General features: G+C 48.4%; 1 protein-coding gene across 10 annotated transcripts in view; it reads left to right on the forward strand.

Annotated features, from left to right (window-relative positions):
• The window catches only part of PNPLA6 (patatin like domain 6, lysophospholipase), an 80,276-nt gene extending 65,264 nt beyond the window's left edge, over positions 1-15,012 (forward strand). For 4 of the 10 annotated variants that reach the window (XM_083482906.1, XM_083482909.1, XM_083482907.1 and 1 more), the window contains 7 exons: positions 405-521; positions 4,961-5,109; positions 6,296-6,448; positions 7,559-7,675; positions 9,167-9,263; positions 9,655-9,770; positions 11,062-15,012. In XM_083482906.1, coding sequence (XP_083339032.1) covers positions 405-521; positions 4,961-5,109; positions 6,296-6,448; positions 7,559-7,675; positions 9,167-9,263; positions 9,655-9,770; positions 11,062-11,139 — 827 coding nt within the window. In that variant the 3' untranslated portion in view covers positions 11,140-15,012. The remainder of the gene's footprint in view (positions 1-404; positions 522-4,960; positions 5,110-6,295; positions 6,449-7,558; positions 7,676-9,166; positions 9,264-9,654; positions 9,771-11,061) is intronic. The other 6 variants (XM_083482908.1, XM_083482911.1, XM_083482912.1 and 3 more) reach the window with 3 other exon arrangements.
• Positions 15,013-15,024: the final 12 nt, after the last annotated feature.

Here is a 15,024-nt window from a genome sequence, read left to right on the forward strand (position 1 = left end):
CACACCGATCCCTCTTGCTCTCCAGGCTTTGCTTCGCTGGAGAGGCGCTGCACAGTTTTCCCTCTCTGTGCAGCGCCCCTTCAGCGAAGCGGGAGGAGAAATGGAAGGGGCTCTGTTTCTCCTGCCGCTTCGCTGAAGGGGCACTGAGCAGAGAGGGGAAGAATTATTTTTTTTCCTGTTCTCCCCCTCCTATGGTCCGGTGCATCCTATCGAGCGAAAAATACGGTAGGTTTGGGGCCGGAAGAGTTTGCCCTACGAGAGCCATGCAGAATTCTCCCGCCAGGGGAAAGGTGGCCTTGGGAGCCGTGCTGTGGGCCTCTTTCTCCATCCCTCTTCCGAAGGGCTCGTTGCTGCTCTGGGTTTCTCTCTCTTCTACTGATTGCATTTGTTCCCACATTGGTTAGGCTCGCTGTGGCGGTACGTGCGAGCTAGCATGACCCTTTCCGGGTACCTACCGCCACTCTGCGACCCCAAGGACGGCAATTTGCTGATGGACGGCGGCTACATCAACAACCTCCCAGGCAAGTATCGGCCGGTCACGGAGGAAAAGGAGCAGGGTTGCGGAAACCCCGCCTTGCCTCCCGACCCCCTGAAACGTCTCGTTTTCAGCAGCAACGGGCACCCACCTTTAGCAGCCTGCGCGAGGAGGGCACGGGCTGGGATTGGGGAACTGACTAAAGCCCCGCCTTGCCCGAAGTTATGGAAGTGAACAAACAGTAATGGCCTGGGAACTCTGTGTGTGCCTTATGATGGCTGCCACTCACACAAAGGGATTCACCCTAATAAATTAACATCTGCTGTTGGGACGAGTATGCAGAAAATTTCAGCACTGAATTCCACATCCCCTGAGCTGAGGGAGGGCAGGATAAGGCTGTCTAGGGCTGCTAGCCATTATTTATTTACTTACTGAAATTATATACCGCCCAAACCCGGGGGGGGGGTGTCCCAGGGCGATTCACAGAATAACGGGTATGCTGTGCCTCTGAGGCCGGAGGCAGCCGTACATCAGAATTCCATTTGCTTGGAATCACGAGCAGAGTACTCTCACGCTCCAATCCTGCTTGCAGGTTTCTAACAGGCCCCATGGCCATTTTGAGAGCAGGAGGCTGGACTGAGCTGGTCATCCAGGAGGCCCTTTTTATAGTGCAGTCATAAGAAGAGGAAGGCATCGTATAGTTCATACCTGCTTGTGACTTCATCTCCCACAGGTCTCCTGCCCCATCACTCAGTGTCAGTGAGCGGAAAACCTGTGGGGGATTTCCACTTTGAGCCCCTGTGGACTAAGGCCCACATGCTCATTTCTATTTATTCAGAGAGAGAGAGAGAGAAGAGAGGATTTGTTGAATTAGAAGGGACCCCAAGCGTCATCCAGTCCAAGCCCCTGCAATGCAGGAATCTTTGCTAAAGCATCCTTGGCAAATGGCCATCCAACTTCTGCTTAAAAACCTATATCCAGAGTGTCAAGCAGCTCTTACCCTCAGAAACTTCTTCCTGATGTTTAGTCAGAATCTCCTTTCTTGCGACTATAATAATAATAATAATAATAATAATAATAATACTACAGTGGTACCTCAGGCTACAGATGCTTCAGGTTACAGACGCTTCAGGTTCCAGACTCCTCGGGTTAAGAACTTTGCTTCAGGATGAGAACAGAAATCGTGTGGTGGCAGCAGGAGGCCCCATTAGCTAAAGTGGTGCTTCAGGTTAAGAACAGTTTCAGGTTAAGAACGGACCTCCAGAACGAATTAAGTTCTTAACCCGAGGTACCACTGTAATAATAATAATAATAATAATAATAATAATAATAATAATAATTTTATTTATACCCCGCCCTTCCCGGTTTAAAAACCAGGCTCAGGGCAGCTAACAGCAAATATAAAACATTGGTTAAAATGCGACTTAGAAACAGCATAAAATACAACATAAAATGCAGCATCAATATCAATAAAGTTCAAAAATTCAGGGGTCATTTTTTTTGGGAGGGTGGGACCCAGTCAGTAGACATCAAATGATCACCAGGGCTAACTGGCCAAGTTGGTCCTACTAGGGCCAACAAGGAGACCAGGGAAGAATTTAAATGTGGGCTCCCAGAAAGGGTTTCTTCAAAGGGAACAGAGGATTAAGCTAATTCAAATTGAAGGCCAGGCAGAATAGCTGTGTCTTACAGGCCCTGCGGAAGGAGATCAAGTCCTGCGGGGCCCTAGTCTCGTGGGACAGAGCATTTCACCAGATCGGAGCCGTCACTGAAACCATGGGTTCGAGTCCTACCCTCCGGAGCAGGAGAAAACAAGCTTGCTCCATCTTCCACGGGATAGCCCTCGAGATATTTGAAGATAGCTATCAGATCTCCTCTCAGTTTCCTCTTTTCTCTTCTTATCCCACTGCTTCAGGTGGTTTGCTTCTCTGAATGAACAACAACAGTTTGTTTTTGTTTAAAAAAATCATGTCAGATCAGTTACAGGAGAAACTTCCAGCCAGCATACAACCGAAAGGTCTGAAAGGGCTGAGAAAATACAAGGGGATTTCACTCACACACAAAAAAACCCCCAAGCAGAACAGCGTTGGCACCAGCCGAGTCTCCCAGAGGAGCACATTCTAAATCTGGGGCACCACAACCAGGAAAGCCTTGTGCCAGATTCTTCATTTTTCATTTCCAAATACAACGTTTTCATTTTATCTCTGCAGCTAATTAGGACTAACATTTTTGTACACCATCCACCTATGAGCATTTCCTGTGCAAGTCCCATTCAGTGTTCCAGGAAAATTATGCCCCTACGCCAATCATGATTTCTTTAAAGGAAAAAGAAAAAAAAGCTGGCTGTCTCTTAGGAACTAATCGTCATGCCACAGAAAAATCACTTTGGAGCCTTTGCACATCTCAGATTTGGGACACCTCAACCAGAAGGGCCCTATCCTGGATTGCTAGGCATTGCCCATCGCTTTTTTTAAAAAAGAAAAAATCACAATCCTTGGCTGTAATATTGGAGGAATAAAACCCAGAACATGCCTCAAAAGCTATCACACAGTTCAGAACAAAGAGGCTGCCTGATTATGGTCCCTCATTCCCCTGTGTCAATTTTCTGGTGCAAATTCTCCCCAACCACTCTGGAACTGTTGTTGATCACAGAGCAAAAAATATAGGGACCACACACACACACACACACACACACACACACACACACACACATATATATGCCTGTTTGTTTTCCCCTCTGTCACTGATGGGAGCCCAGGTGGGCAGGATTTTCAGTTGGGAAAGAGTTAAAAGAACCTTTCTTCCTCAGTCTCAGTTCATATCAGCCCTGTCCCAAAGCATGACTACTTTTAGCAAAAGAAAGACGACGCTAGAAGATTGGATGGTGACTCTTCCGCGCTGCACTTAGTTTGGCTCTGAGTATTCACCAGACTATAATTCCCAGGTTTCCTCCCAAGTTTGCACTGCAGATGGACTTATGATGGGCTACTTCCTATTTTGCCCAATGCCTGCACTGCAAGAGGCAGGTATGTAACACGGCAGAAGGAAAATGTGGGCGTCCCTCTTGTTCTCAAGATCTTGTGCAGCAATGCCCACTCCGGAGCAACGGCTGGCCCTCAAGGCAGCCCTTTCAAAAGTCATTTCACGTAGGCTACTGCATGTTGCTGGACATCTGTGTTTCTGCTTCTGGTCTATTGCTGAACTCTCTTAACACTTATCCTTACCCTGCCTTTGTAAAATTCAGACTCGTGGTTTTTCTTCCTCTGTTCGGTGGAGCTGACGCACACTCGTAGTTTCTTTTCTTCCTTTCGTATCTCAGGAAAGGCTGTTGATGTGTCCGGGTCTTCTTTTATCTCTGTAGCCTTTGTCTGATCTCCCCCCTGCCCTGTTCCCCCCATTCTCAGCTTCCCTCCAGATTTGTGATAACGAAATTGCAACCTGAGGTCATCTCAGTGCAGATGCTTCCCCCAAGCTGCCTTGGTTTTGTCCGATGCTTGTGTCCCTGCAGCCTTGGTTTTCTGTGCTTGCAGCACCCAATAGGCCTGATTGACTGGTGCTCAGCTGCAACCAGAGCTCTTGTGATGGCTGAGCAATAAAAAGCCATGTTCTGATACCAGAAGAGATTATGCATTCTTTCAATACGAATCCCCCCCTCCAAAACATCTCCCTCTCCTTAGCCACTCAGCACCTTCAGGGATGTCACCATTCACTGCCCATGTGGTTGTTTTTCTAAATCTATTCAACACCGTAAGGGCTAGAAACTGATTTTAAAGAAAGTTCAGAATGCTGAATCCAATTCTATACTAGACATTAAACGCAGTGGATGCCAGTTTAGACTTTTCTCCAAACCACATGTGAACAAGATGTTGAATCCGAATCGGGACTTGTTAAAAGAAATGGTTGAAAACCATTTTGCGAACCTGATTAGCTAATGATTTAGCATCCCTGGATGCTAAATTTCAGGTTCTTTCATTTCCTAGAGCTTACAGGAAGGGAGTCTGGGTGAGGGGCTTGGCTCGGCTACCTTAACTGCCCCTCTGCAAGCTATGCTGCCGTTCCTCCAATTCAGGCAGGCCGGTAAGCTCTAGCTGCCTTGCTGAGCGAAGCCAAAGGAAAAGTTGGCCTGGTTTACTGGCTCGCATTTCCCTTCTCCAAAAACCAATAGAGAAAAGAGATGGTGCTGTCTCGTGAGGCTGCTTAGCTACTGGCCCAAAGTTTTGGCATCTTTAATAGCTGTGCGGCTAAAAAGAGATTTGGCAGGTGACTCCAGCAACTCTTCCATCCACTCACAAACCCTAAAGAGGTTTGAAACGAGAGAGATTCCCCTTTGCAACTCGGGGTACCGGCAACGCTCTGCCCTCTCCCACCGCAGCTCTCTGATATTGTTGTGATGCTCTTAAGCATCTCCTGTGGCCCATCCCTTCCGAAATCCAGGTTGCTTCCATCTCCCTGAGGCATCTCTCTCTCTTTCTCCCCTTGATGCAGCTGACATTGCCCGCAACATGGGTGCCAAGACGGTGATTGCCATCGATGTGGGTAGTCAGGATGAAACAGACCTGTGCAACTACGGAGACTGTCTGTCCGGTTGGTGGCTGCTTTGGAAGCGCCTCAACCCCTGGGCTGAAAAGGTCAAGGTAAGGCCACCCCACAACTTCCTGATGAAGATTCCTGTCTAGGTGGGGCTCATTAGTTACCAATCTGTCACATCATTCTTCTTTCTAGGCTTTCAAAAGTTGTTGAATCTCTTGTTTGTTGTCTAGAAAGCATGAATCAAGAAGAAGTCCTCCCCCTTAGCATCGCTTCCAAGAGAATAACTCTAATAATGCACTTTAGGACCTTTTCAAATATTGTTGGAGGGGTTGACCTCTAAATGCGTAGATCTTTTCTTTGTGAGGGATCCAGTGACTTCTCTGCCCAGGAATGTCAATGTAAATAGCGAAACATTAATTACTCACATTACTGCTTTTATATGTTGCGATATAGAACTAGATGACTAGGGACCCGGGTGGCGCTGTGGTCTAAACCACTGAGCCTCTTGGGCCTGCAGATCAGAAGGTTGGCGGTTCAAATCCCCGCCACAGGTGAGCTCCCGTTGCTCTGTCCCAGCTCCTGCCAACCTAGCAGTTTAAAAGCACACCAGTCGCAGGAAAGTAAACAGCGTTTCCGTGCTCTCTGGTTTCTGTCATGGTGTGGCAGAATATGGCAGCTAGACTGGTGACTGGGAGTGGCCGCCAAGACCACATAACACCAGTCCTAAAAGACATACATTGGCTCCCAGTACATTTCCGAGCACAAATCAAAGTGTTGGTGCTGACCTTTCAAGCCCTAAACGGCCTTCGGCCCAGTATACCCAAAGGAGCAACTTCACCCCATCGTTCAGCCCAGACACTGAGGTCCAGCTCTGAGGGCCTTCTGGCAGTTCCCTCACTTTGAGAAGTGAAGTTACAGGGAACCAAACAGAGGGCCTCCTTGGTCGTGATGCCTGCCCTGTGTAACACCCTCCCATCAGATGTCAAAGAAATAAACAACTACCTGACTTAGGAAACATCTGAAGGCAGCCCTGTTTAGGGAAGTTTTTAATGTTTGGTGTTTCATTGTGTTTTTAATATTCTGTGCCCAGAGTGGCTGGGGAAACCCAGCCAGATGGGTGGGGTATAAATAAATTATTATTGTTGTTATTGTTATTATTATTCCTTGCACTACACAAGGTTTGGGGGGAAACAGGGAATTGGGGAAATGGCCAGAGGGAAAACACACACACACACACACAGTCACCTTGTCTCTTTGTGGCCACAGAGTGCCTTTGCCCTTTCCTTCCAGGTGCCCGACATGGCCGAAATCCAGTCTCGCCTGGCCTATGTCTCTTGCGTGCGGCAGCTGGAAGTGGTGAAGAGCAGTTCGTACTGTGAGTACATCCGCCCTCCCATCGATCGCTTCAAAACTATGGACTTCGGCAAGTTTGACGAAATCTACGTGAGTCCTGGGACCCCAGCTGGGCCTGTTCACATCCTTAGATATCAGGAGGGTCGCCCAATCATAATGGCTGCCTCGTCCTGCTGACCCACAGAGCTGGAAGGGGTCAACTCTCTGATCAGGAGAGAGGGATAAATACAGTGTTCCTGGCGAGAAATCTGTTCTTCCTTTTCAGAAAGCTAAACCTCTCCAAACCATGCATACCTCCTTAGGAGAGTTGAGCCTTGGAAGGGATTCCCAGTGTTCATTCTCAGCCTGGTTTAAGCTGTGTTTTCACAGTGCTCAAATTCTTGAAAGAGAGGTGTCAGGCCTCCTGGCCACCGACAAAAGATTGGCAGCATCTCCAGTTGCCGGGTGGGGTGCAAATTAATCGCGGAAATTGTGCTCATCTCCTTGAAACTCTTTTGGAGTCCTTTCATTTATTTATTTGGTTTTTCGAATTACAGTCTTACAATGACCTAGCCAACATACAACAAACAAGATGCCTCGGAATCTCCTGGACTTCCCTCCTCCCCTTTGTGGGTCCTATTGCTAGTCACTTCCTCCTGCATCTTTTATAATACTCCACATCTTTTAGGTCTCCATTATATCCAAAATTCACCATTAAACTACAAGTGTTGATTCAATCCTGCTAACGAATTTAACTGTTTACAATGGTTTTTAAGATAAATTATACATTTTCCCCGTTCTTTATTTAAAAATGTAAGATAAGTTATAAAGTTCCCCCATTCTTTATTTAAAAATTTGGTCTTCCTGGTTTCTGATTTTTCCAGTCATTTTTGCCATTTCGGCATAACCCATCAATTTGATCTGCCATTCTTCTCTGGTCAGGACTTTATCTTCTTTCCATCTCTGGCCCAATAACATCCGAGTCCTTAGATGTTCTTTAACTTTTCTTCACTGTTTTGTATGACAAGGGACCCCCACCCCACCCCACCTCCAACCCTATGTTTGTTACAAATTCTGTGTGACGTGTCATTTCTATGGACACTGTAATCTCCAGTCAAAAGGTCTTGGGGTCTGCTGCAAAACCCCCAGAAGAACCCTCTTGAAACTTCCCTATAAACCCAGGAAACTCTTAATTTACTTTTCTCTGCCCTTCTCCCATAGGACGTAGGGTACCAGCATGGGAAGGTGGTGTTTGACGGCTGGTGCCGTGGCGACATCATTGAAAAAATGGTCAAGGATCGGCATTCGGCAGACTTCTATGAGAGTAAACGCATGGATGTAAGTCGGGGGATGGGGGATTGGGAAGGAGCCAAAACAGCCCTCACCTGGGGCCCTTTCTGCTGGGCCCAGTTCTGGTTGTCTTGACTCAAAAAGGGTATGGAGGAACTGGAAAATTCAAGAAAGGGCACCCAAGACGTTTTTAATGTTTGATATTCTATCGTGTTTTTAATAATCTGTTGGGAGTCATCCAAGGCGGCTGGAACAAAACCCCCATGAAGGAAGGTTGCAGCGTTTGGGACTTTTCAGTTTAGGGAGAAGGCGAGTCAGCGATTACACGATAGAACTTTGTAAAATGATACACAGTACAGTCATACCTCGGGTTGAAGTCGCTTCGGGATAAGTATTTTCGGGTTGTGTACTGCGGCGACCCGGAAGTAACGGAGCGCGTTACTTCCAGGTTTCACCGCTCGCACATGCGCAGACAGTCAAAATGACATCACACGCATGCGGAGAAGTAGTGAATCACAACCCACGCGGATGTGGATTGCATTCGCTTCTGGATGCGAACAGGGCTCCAGAACGGATCCCATTTGCATCCAGAGGTACCACTGTAAGGAGAAGGCATATAGAGAAAAGTTTCTCTCTCTCGTAATTAGTGCTTGAACTCGTGGACGTCGAACGAAGCCGAACGTTGGAAATTCCAGGATGGATAAAAGAAAGGACTTCTTCATGCTGCACTTAGTTAAATTATGGAAATCATTCCCACAGGAGTCACTAATGGCCCCCAACGTAGAGGGCTTTAAAAGAGGATTAGGCCAGTTCGTGGAGGAGAGGGCTGTCATTGGCTACTCACCAGGGTGGCTATGGTCTGCTCTCCACAGTTGGAGCCAATAAATGCTTCTGAATACCAGTGTATTCTTGTGCTCAGGCCCTGCCTGTGGGTTTCCCAAAAGCCACTGTGAGTATAGGAGGCTGGACTCAATAGGCTGTCGGCCTGATCTGGCAGGCTCTTCCTATGGACTTAAGTTCTTAGCTCCAGGCCCCACATTATGCAAAATAAGAAAGTGTTGCTCAAAATATTGAACGTACACAGGACCTTTTGTGGCAGAAAATAAATCCAAATATGTAAATAAACAAATCTTCCCTACTGGAATGATTTGCTTCCAAACTAGGGAACGTTTTGCAGGCAGAACACCAACCCCCCTGATTTTGCATCTCCTAATTACAGTTGTACCTTGGAAGTCAAACAGCTTACTTCTCGAACATTTTGGCCCCTGAACGCCACACCCCCAGAAGTGACTGTTCCGGTTTGCGAACTATTTTTGGAAGCTGAACATCCGGCAGGGCTTCCGATTGGCTGCAGGAGCTTCCTGCAACAAATCAGAAGCTGCGCTTTGGTTTCCAAATGTTTTGGAAGTCGAACGGACTTCCGGAACGGATTCTGTTCCACTTTCAAGGTACAACTGTACTGGCACGCACAACTTCTCCACCTCTGCGTTGTGCGTAGACGGTCTCAACTGCTCTGGCAACTTCCTTTCCTTTCCTCAGGTGCTGATGTGCCCCACCGCAGGATTCACAGACCTGGCTGAGATTGTGTCCCGCATCGAGCCAGCCAAGAGCTACCTGTCAGACAGCTATGCCGATGGTGAGTACTTATCGCTTAGCAGGTTCAAGTTAGTTCAGGTCCTGCTTTTAGCAATGGACTCAGGATGCTTCCAGCTGGAGGTATTTGTGAGCAGAATGTGGCATGTCTGACACCGCAGTTCCCATGTTCATCAAGTTAGCAAGTATATCTATATGTACATCAAGAAACCAGTGGCAAGACCTTAGCAAGGTTTGCTGGCGTTTGTTTTATCTCGCTCTTTCGTGCACGCAAGCACACACACAAACACACACACACACACACAAATAGGATGTGGGAGCACATCTGGAAATTTACAGCAGCAGTGGGAGGTTGGGCTGAGGGAAGGGTACTGCTTTTTGTCCAGCAACCAAAACCACAGCAATGAAGCGTCTTCTGTGTGTCTGCACACCAGGGGAAGAGTCCGACTACTTGACTGAGTACGAGGATGAAGGAATGGACACCGTGCGAGAGGAAGAAGGGCAGGAGCTGCTCTTTGCCCCAGCAGAGCCGAATGCTGTCTTTGAAACAGTAAGTCGCCAAAGTACTCTTATTATAGGGCAGCCTGTGAAAATGTTCATCTGTAGCTATAGATAAACGAAATAGGTTTCCTCTGACTATAAGGGCCAACCTGTGCAGGGGAGCCAAAGTCTAGCCTTGAACGCTAGAGGGGGACATGGCCTCCCTTTTCCTGGGTCAGGGGAATTCAAGGCTGCCCAACTGCTCATCTCTTGCTTGGGGCATCTTCACCAGCGAAACTGTCCTGCTGGTGCAGAGCATCTTTCAGGGACTGGACGGAGGAGGAATGGTGGGGACTGACCCCTCCTCTTCCAGAACCACCCTGGGAAGAGGAGGGCAGTATAGATTTAGAACAGTGGTTTGCAGAAGGGCATAGTTCAGAGGCTGCAGAGGGGAGAAGCTGGGAAATATTGGGAGAGGAGCAAGAGGAAGAAGCAGCAGCACCAGGGGAGAGACAGCTGACAGACTCGGTGTCTTTAGAAAGCATGCCAGACCCCCCCCCCCAAGGACCCGGCATGCATTGAGAGTAGTGGAACGGAAAGCTCAGAGGCAGACAACACAGATCAGCCGGTGCAGGGATGATGCAGAATAGGAGAGACAGAGGGGTGGGACTTTACTTGGAGCAACACCATTACTGCAATACAGAGGCACTTTCCAAAGGCTCTCTCTGTGTTTATTGGATAAAGGGCTTGGTAAGAACTCTTCTAGGGGACGCAGGTGGTGCTGTAGGTTAAACCACAGAGCCTAGGACTTCCAATCAGAAGGTCGGCGGTTTGAATCCCCGTGACGGGGTGAGCTCCTGTTGCTCGGTCCTTGCTCCTGCCAACCTAGCAGTTCGAAAGCACGCCAAAGTGCAAGTAGATAAATAGGTACCACTCCGGCAGGAAGGTAAACAGCGTTTCTGTGCACTGCTCTGGTTCGCCAGAAGCGGCTTAGTCATGCTGGCCACATGACTGGGAAGCTGTACGCCGGCTCCCTCGGCCAATAAAGCAAGATGAGCGCTGCAACCCCCAGTCGGCCATGACTGGACCTAATGGTCAGGGGTCCCTTTACCTTTTAAGAACTCTTGTTGTCTACTTCTTGGCTGCCCTCCATGGGAGGGATCAGATTCCCTTGAAGCCTGACAGCATCCCACTGGTGCGTCTGCCATGATGGCAAGGTTTCTGTTCTCCTGCCAGATTGCCCTGCGGTTGCCACGCCTTCGATACCTGATTGCATCCTGAATGTCACATCAAGTCAATGCCTCTCTGCAGTTCTCTTCCATAAACGCTGGTTTCACAGCTGCATTTCCCCCTTCTTTCAGGATGAGGAAAAGAGCCTACGATATCGCCGTGGGACTCATCAGGAAGCCGCTGCCCTTCCGACTACCCCCACCCCCTGAGAGGGGTGCTGCTACTTGAGCTAGAGAAACTGAGACCAAACCTTGCACTTGCCCTCCTGGGAGCTGCAGCGAGGAGCCCTCCAGATCACACCGTTTGTAACTTTTTGCTGCCTGGCTGGCAGGCACGCTGGCATCCCTGCAGGGCCCTGGTGTGTTCCTTGATCCTCTTGCGCCACGTCAGAAGGTGACCCGCTGGATGGAACTGTAGACCTCCCAGCACAAACTGAAGGATGCTGCCAAGCAGATGCTGCTCAGAGTTACCTGCCCAGGTGTGGGGATGGAGCCGGCCCCTCTGGCGCCTAGTGATTTCAGGGTTCCTTGGCCTTTCTCCTCCAGCTTTCCCCTACTTGAAACAGCCCTGAAGTGGGCCGGAGAGTGGGGAAGGGGAGGAGAGGGCAGCATTTTACTTACACTACACTCCATTTTTAGGAAGGGGCCAGGGAGAAGACGTTGCAGATTCCTCCTGCGTTGGTCTAGTACCACGAGGGACTGGTTTCGAATCCTGCCCATCCCCAGGCACTGCCCTTTTAGCCCAACCAGCTTAGGGAGGGACCTTGCACAGTGACCTGACAAAAGGAGGCTCTCTCCGATGCTGAGCATTCCTAGTCAAAGCATTAACAGTTATGGAAGAACCACCGCCGTGAATAGGGTTACAGAAACATACCTTGTTCCTATGTTGACTTAACTTAATCCTGCTTTGAGCTGAGCCCTCACACTCTTTGGCATTTATGTTCCTAGCCTGCCTGAGGTTTCGGGCTGTGGCCACACAAACTGTTCTTTATTTTATATTTAAAAAGGAGGAAAAAAAGAAACAAATGAAAAACCCGCTTTTTCTTTGCTTTGGATTTGCAGGAAAGAAATGCAGGGCTTATGTTTGGCGGGGAGGGGGGTGTTTATCAGGTACTGTATTTATTTATTCCCTTTCCCCTTGGAATGCAAAAGTGCTGCCCGTGTGGTTGTCTGGCAGGCCCCCATCCAGGCCTTGGCCAGACCCAGGTCTGCTCATCCGCATTCAAACCATACATATCCTGGGACCATAAAGTATTACAAGAAAACAGAGGCACCAAGTTGCCCCCAAGATTGAGGGCACCTTCAGAGCCACCCTTCTTTCAAGAAGATTATTCTGAAGCATTCTGCAAAAAAGGAGCTTTCAAGGTAGGCAGCTGACAGGTAGGGTAAGAGAAAGGGCAATTGAATCTTAGGCCTCTGAGATTATTTATTTATTTATTTATTTATTTAGAATTTATACACCGCCCTATACCTGGGGGTCTCAGGGCGGTTCACAGAATAAAATCAAGATGCAAAACCACAAAATACCTAATAAAAATAAAAACAACCCACCCAAAAACACATTTTTAAAGGGCATAGGATGTGAATTGGATCAACCAAAGGCCTGATTAAAAAGGAACGTTTTTGCCTGGTGCCTAAAGGTGTATAATGAAGGCGCCAGGCGAACTTCCCTGGGGAGAGCATTCCACAGACGGGGAGCCACTGCAGAGAAGGCCCTGTTCTCATGTTGCCAACCTCTCAAGGAAGAGGCACACGGAGCAGGGCCTCAGAAGATGATCTCAGAGTCTGGGTAGGTTCATATAGAAAGAGGCGGCCCTTGAGGTATTGCGGTCCTGAGCCGTTTAGAAATGCAATAAATAGAAATGCATGCTAGAAATGCAATACCAGTGGGGAGTGGAGATAAAGATCAGGCTGCCAGGTGGCAGGAATAGAGCCTGAAAAGGTTAAATGTCAAAGCTTGGCTCCAGCCTCTGGGATTCTGTGCTTGGATGGCACTTTGTGTATGTGTGCCTGTGTGTGACTGATTGTCAGCAGTGCAGCCAGCTGGGTGGAAAGGGGGACAGGACACAGGGCGGGAGAAGTGATAAGAGGCACACGGCCACCAGGGCAGCTGGCTGTTTCCGCCACCTCTTCTGATTCTGGGCTTGACTTCTTGGCATCGGGCAAGAACCAGGCTGCTGATTAGACAGAGGCAGCTTCCTGTGCAGGCCCAAGCAATGTGCTTTTCCTCCCTATCTTGTGCACCCAGGATCTTCCCTTCCTTCCGGCCCAGCACTCAAATAAGCACTTAGCAGCCTCTCCCCCTATTGCTGACCCCCAACCTCTAGTGCAGGGGGTGGGTATCTAACCTGTGTCTTTCCAGATGTCCCTGAACTACCATTTCCATTGGCCATGCAGACCAGGTCTCCTGGGGTGGAAACAAGGGGGCTCACATGAGCCACCCTTACCCAGGAAGCAACATGGACTGATTTTTTAAAAATCTATTCATGTTGGATGTGTGCTGTATTGACGCAGATGGGTGACCCAGGTGAGTCTGTGGTTTCTTGGGGTGGCAGGTGAGATCTTGCCGCACCTTGCCTCCTCTCCTTGGCACAGCTTTTTTGTCGATATCCTACGGGGGTCATCTGGGTGTTTCACAGGGCGGGTGCCACTACCGAGAAGGCCCTCTGCCTGGTTCCCTGTAACCTCACTTCTCGCAGTGAGGGAACCACCAGAAGGCCCTCAGAGCTGGACCTCAGCTGGAGATGCTCCTTCAGGTATACTGGGCCGAGGCCATTTAGGGCATGGGTAGGCAAACTAAGGCCCAGGGGCTGGATCCGGCCCAATCTCCTTCTAAATCCAGCCTGTGGACGGTCTGGGAATCAGCAAGTTTTTACATGAGTAGAATGTGTGCTTTTATTTAAAATGCATCTCTGGGTTATTTGTGGGGCATAGGAATTCGTTCTTTTTTCTTTTCTTTTTTTCAAAATATAGTCAGGCCCCCCACCCCCCCACAAGGTCTGAGGGACAGTGGACCGGCCCCCTGCTGAAAAAGTTTTCTGGCCCCTGGTTTAGGGCTTTAAAGGTCAGCACCACCAACACTTTGTCCAATGTGATCAGCACAGCAGCAACTTGATAGGCAAACATTTAATCCAAAGAAAACTGTTTTGCTGCCTGAGTGTTCCTCTTTGCTAGAAGGTTAAAACCATAGCAAGACTTGACCGCCAAACTAATCCTCTGCCCGGACCTCTACAGCTGCTGGCACTGCATGACTTCCTACTGGAAAAGGATGGTTGTCAACCCATAAAGGAGATTGACTAGTACTATTGTATGCACCTGGGCATTTAATTGTTTACATTTCAATCCTAAGCTGCACTTTAAAATGGCAATGATTATCGTAATATGGCAATGCACTCAGCTGCCATATATATCTCACGAAGGCAGAAATCTCTGCAGATTGCTGCTGTTATGCAGGTAGGATTCATCCACACGCCAGCAGATTCAGGTTTGGCATTCTTGTGCAATGAACCTGGTGCTGCTGCTGGAAAAGAACAAGAATACTTCTACCTGTAAGAAAAGTGACTGGAAAATGCATTGACCTAACAGTTGCTTGACACAATGTCTTTTAACCAAACCGGAAATAATTTCAATAAGCATCTGACATTGTGAACCCTCCCTGCAAACTTTGTGCAAGCAAGTCGGGATGAACGCTCAAGAAACACGTTGTCCGGAAGACACCTAACAGTTCCAGTCCCAGCTTAAAAGCAAGCCCGTGTTCAAGATGGTTTAACACTTACGGAGAAAGCCTTTGGCTTTAAATTTCACGGAAAACATCCACCCTCATCCAGAGAGCCTTGTTTGCAGCAGTGAACTGCAAGGCTGCTGCATGCAAATATATCCCTTTCAAACAGAGATAGTGCCATAGGATGGAGTCATTTGGGAGGAAGGAAGTAGATTCACTCAGGGTTGAATGCAGATTAGGCAGGCCCGTGAGTAAACTGGGCTGATGTGAAGAAATGGACTTTTGCTGTGTGAGCTAAAACAGTTCTGTGAAATGCTGATATGTGGTTATTGGCTGGTTGATAATACATTACCAAAAGTGTTCGTTTTGGTTTT

This window comes from Podarcis liolepis (genome assembly GCF_965112155.1).
Source record: "Podarcis liolepis genome assembly, chromosome: 17".
Lineage (NCBI taxonomy): Eukaryota > Metazoa > Chordata > Lepidosauria > Squamata > Lacertidae > Podarcis > Podarcis liolepis.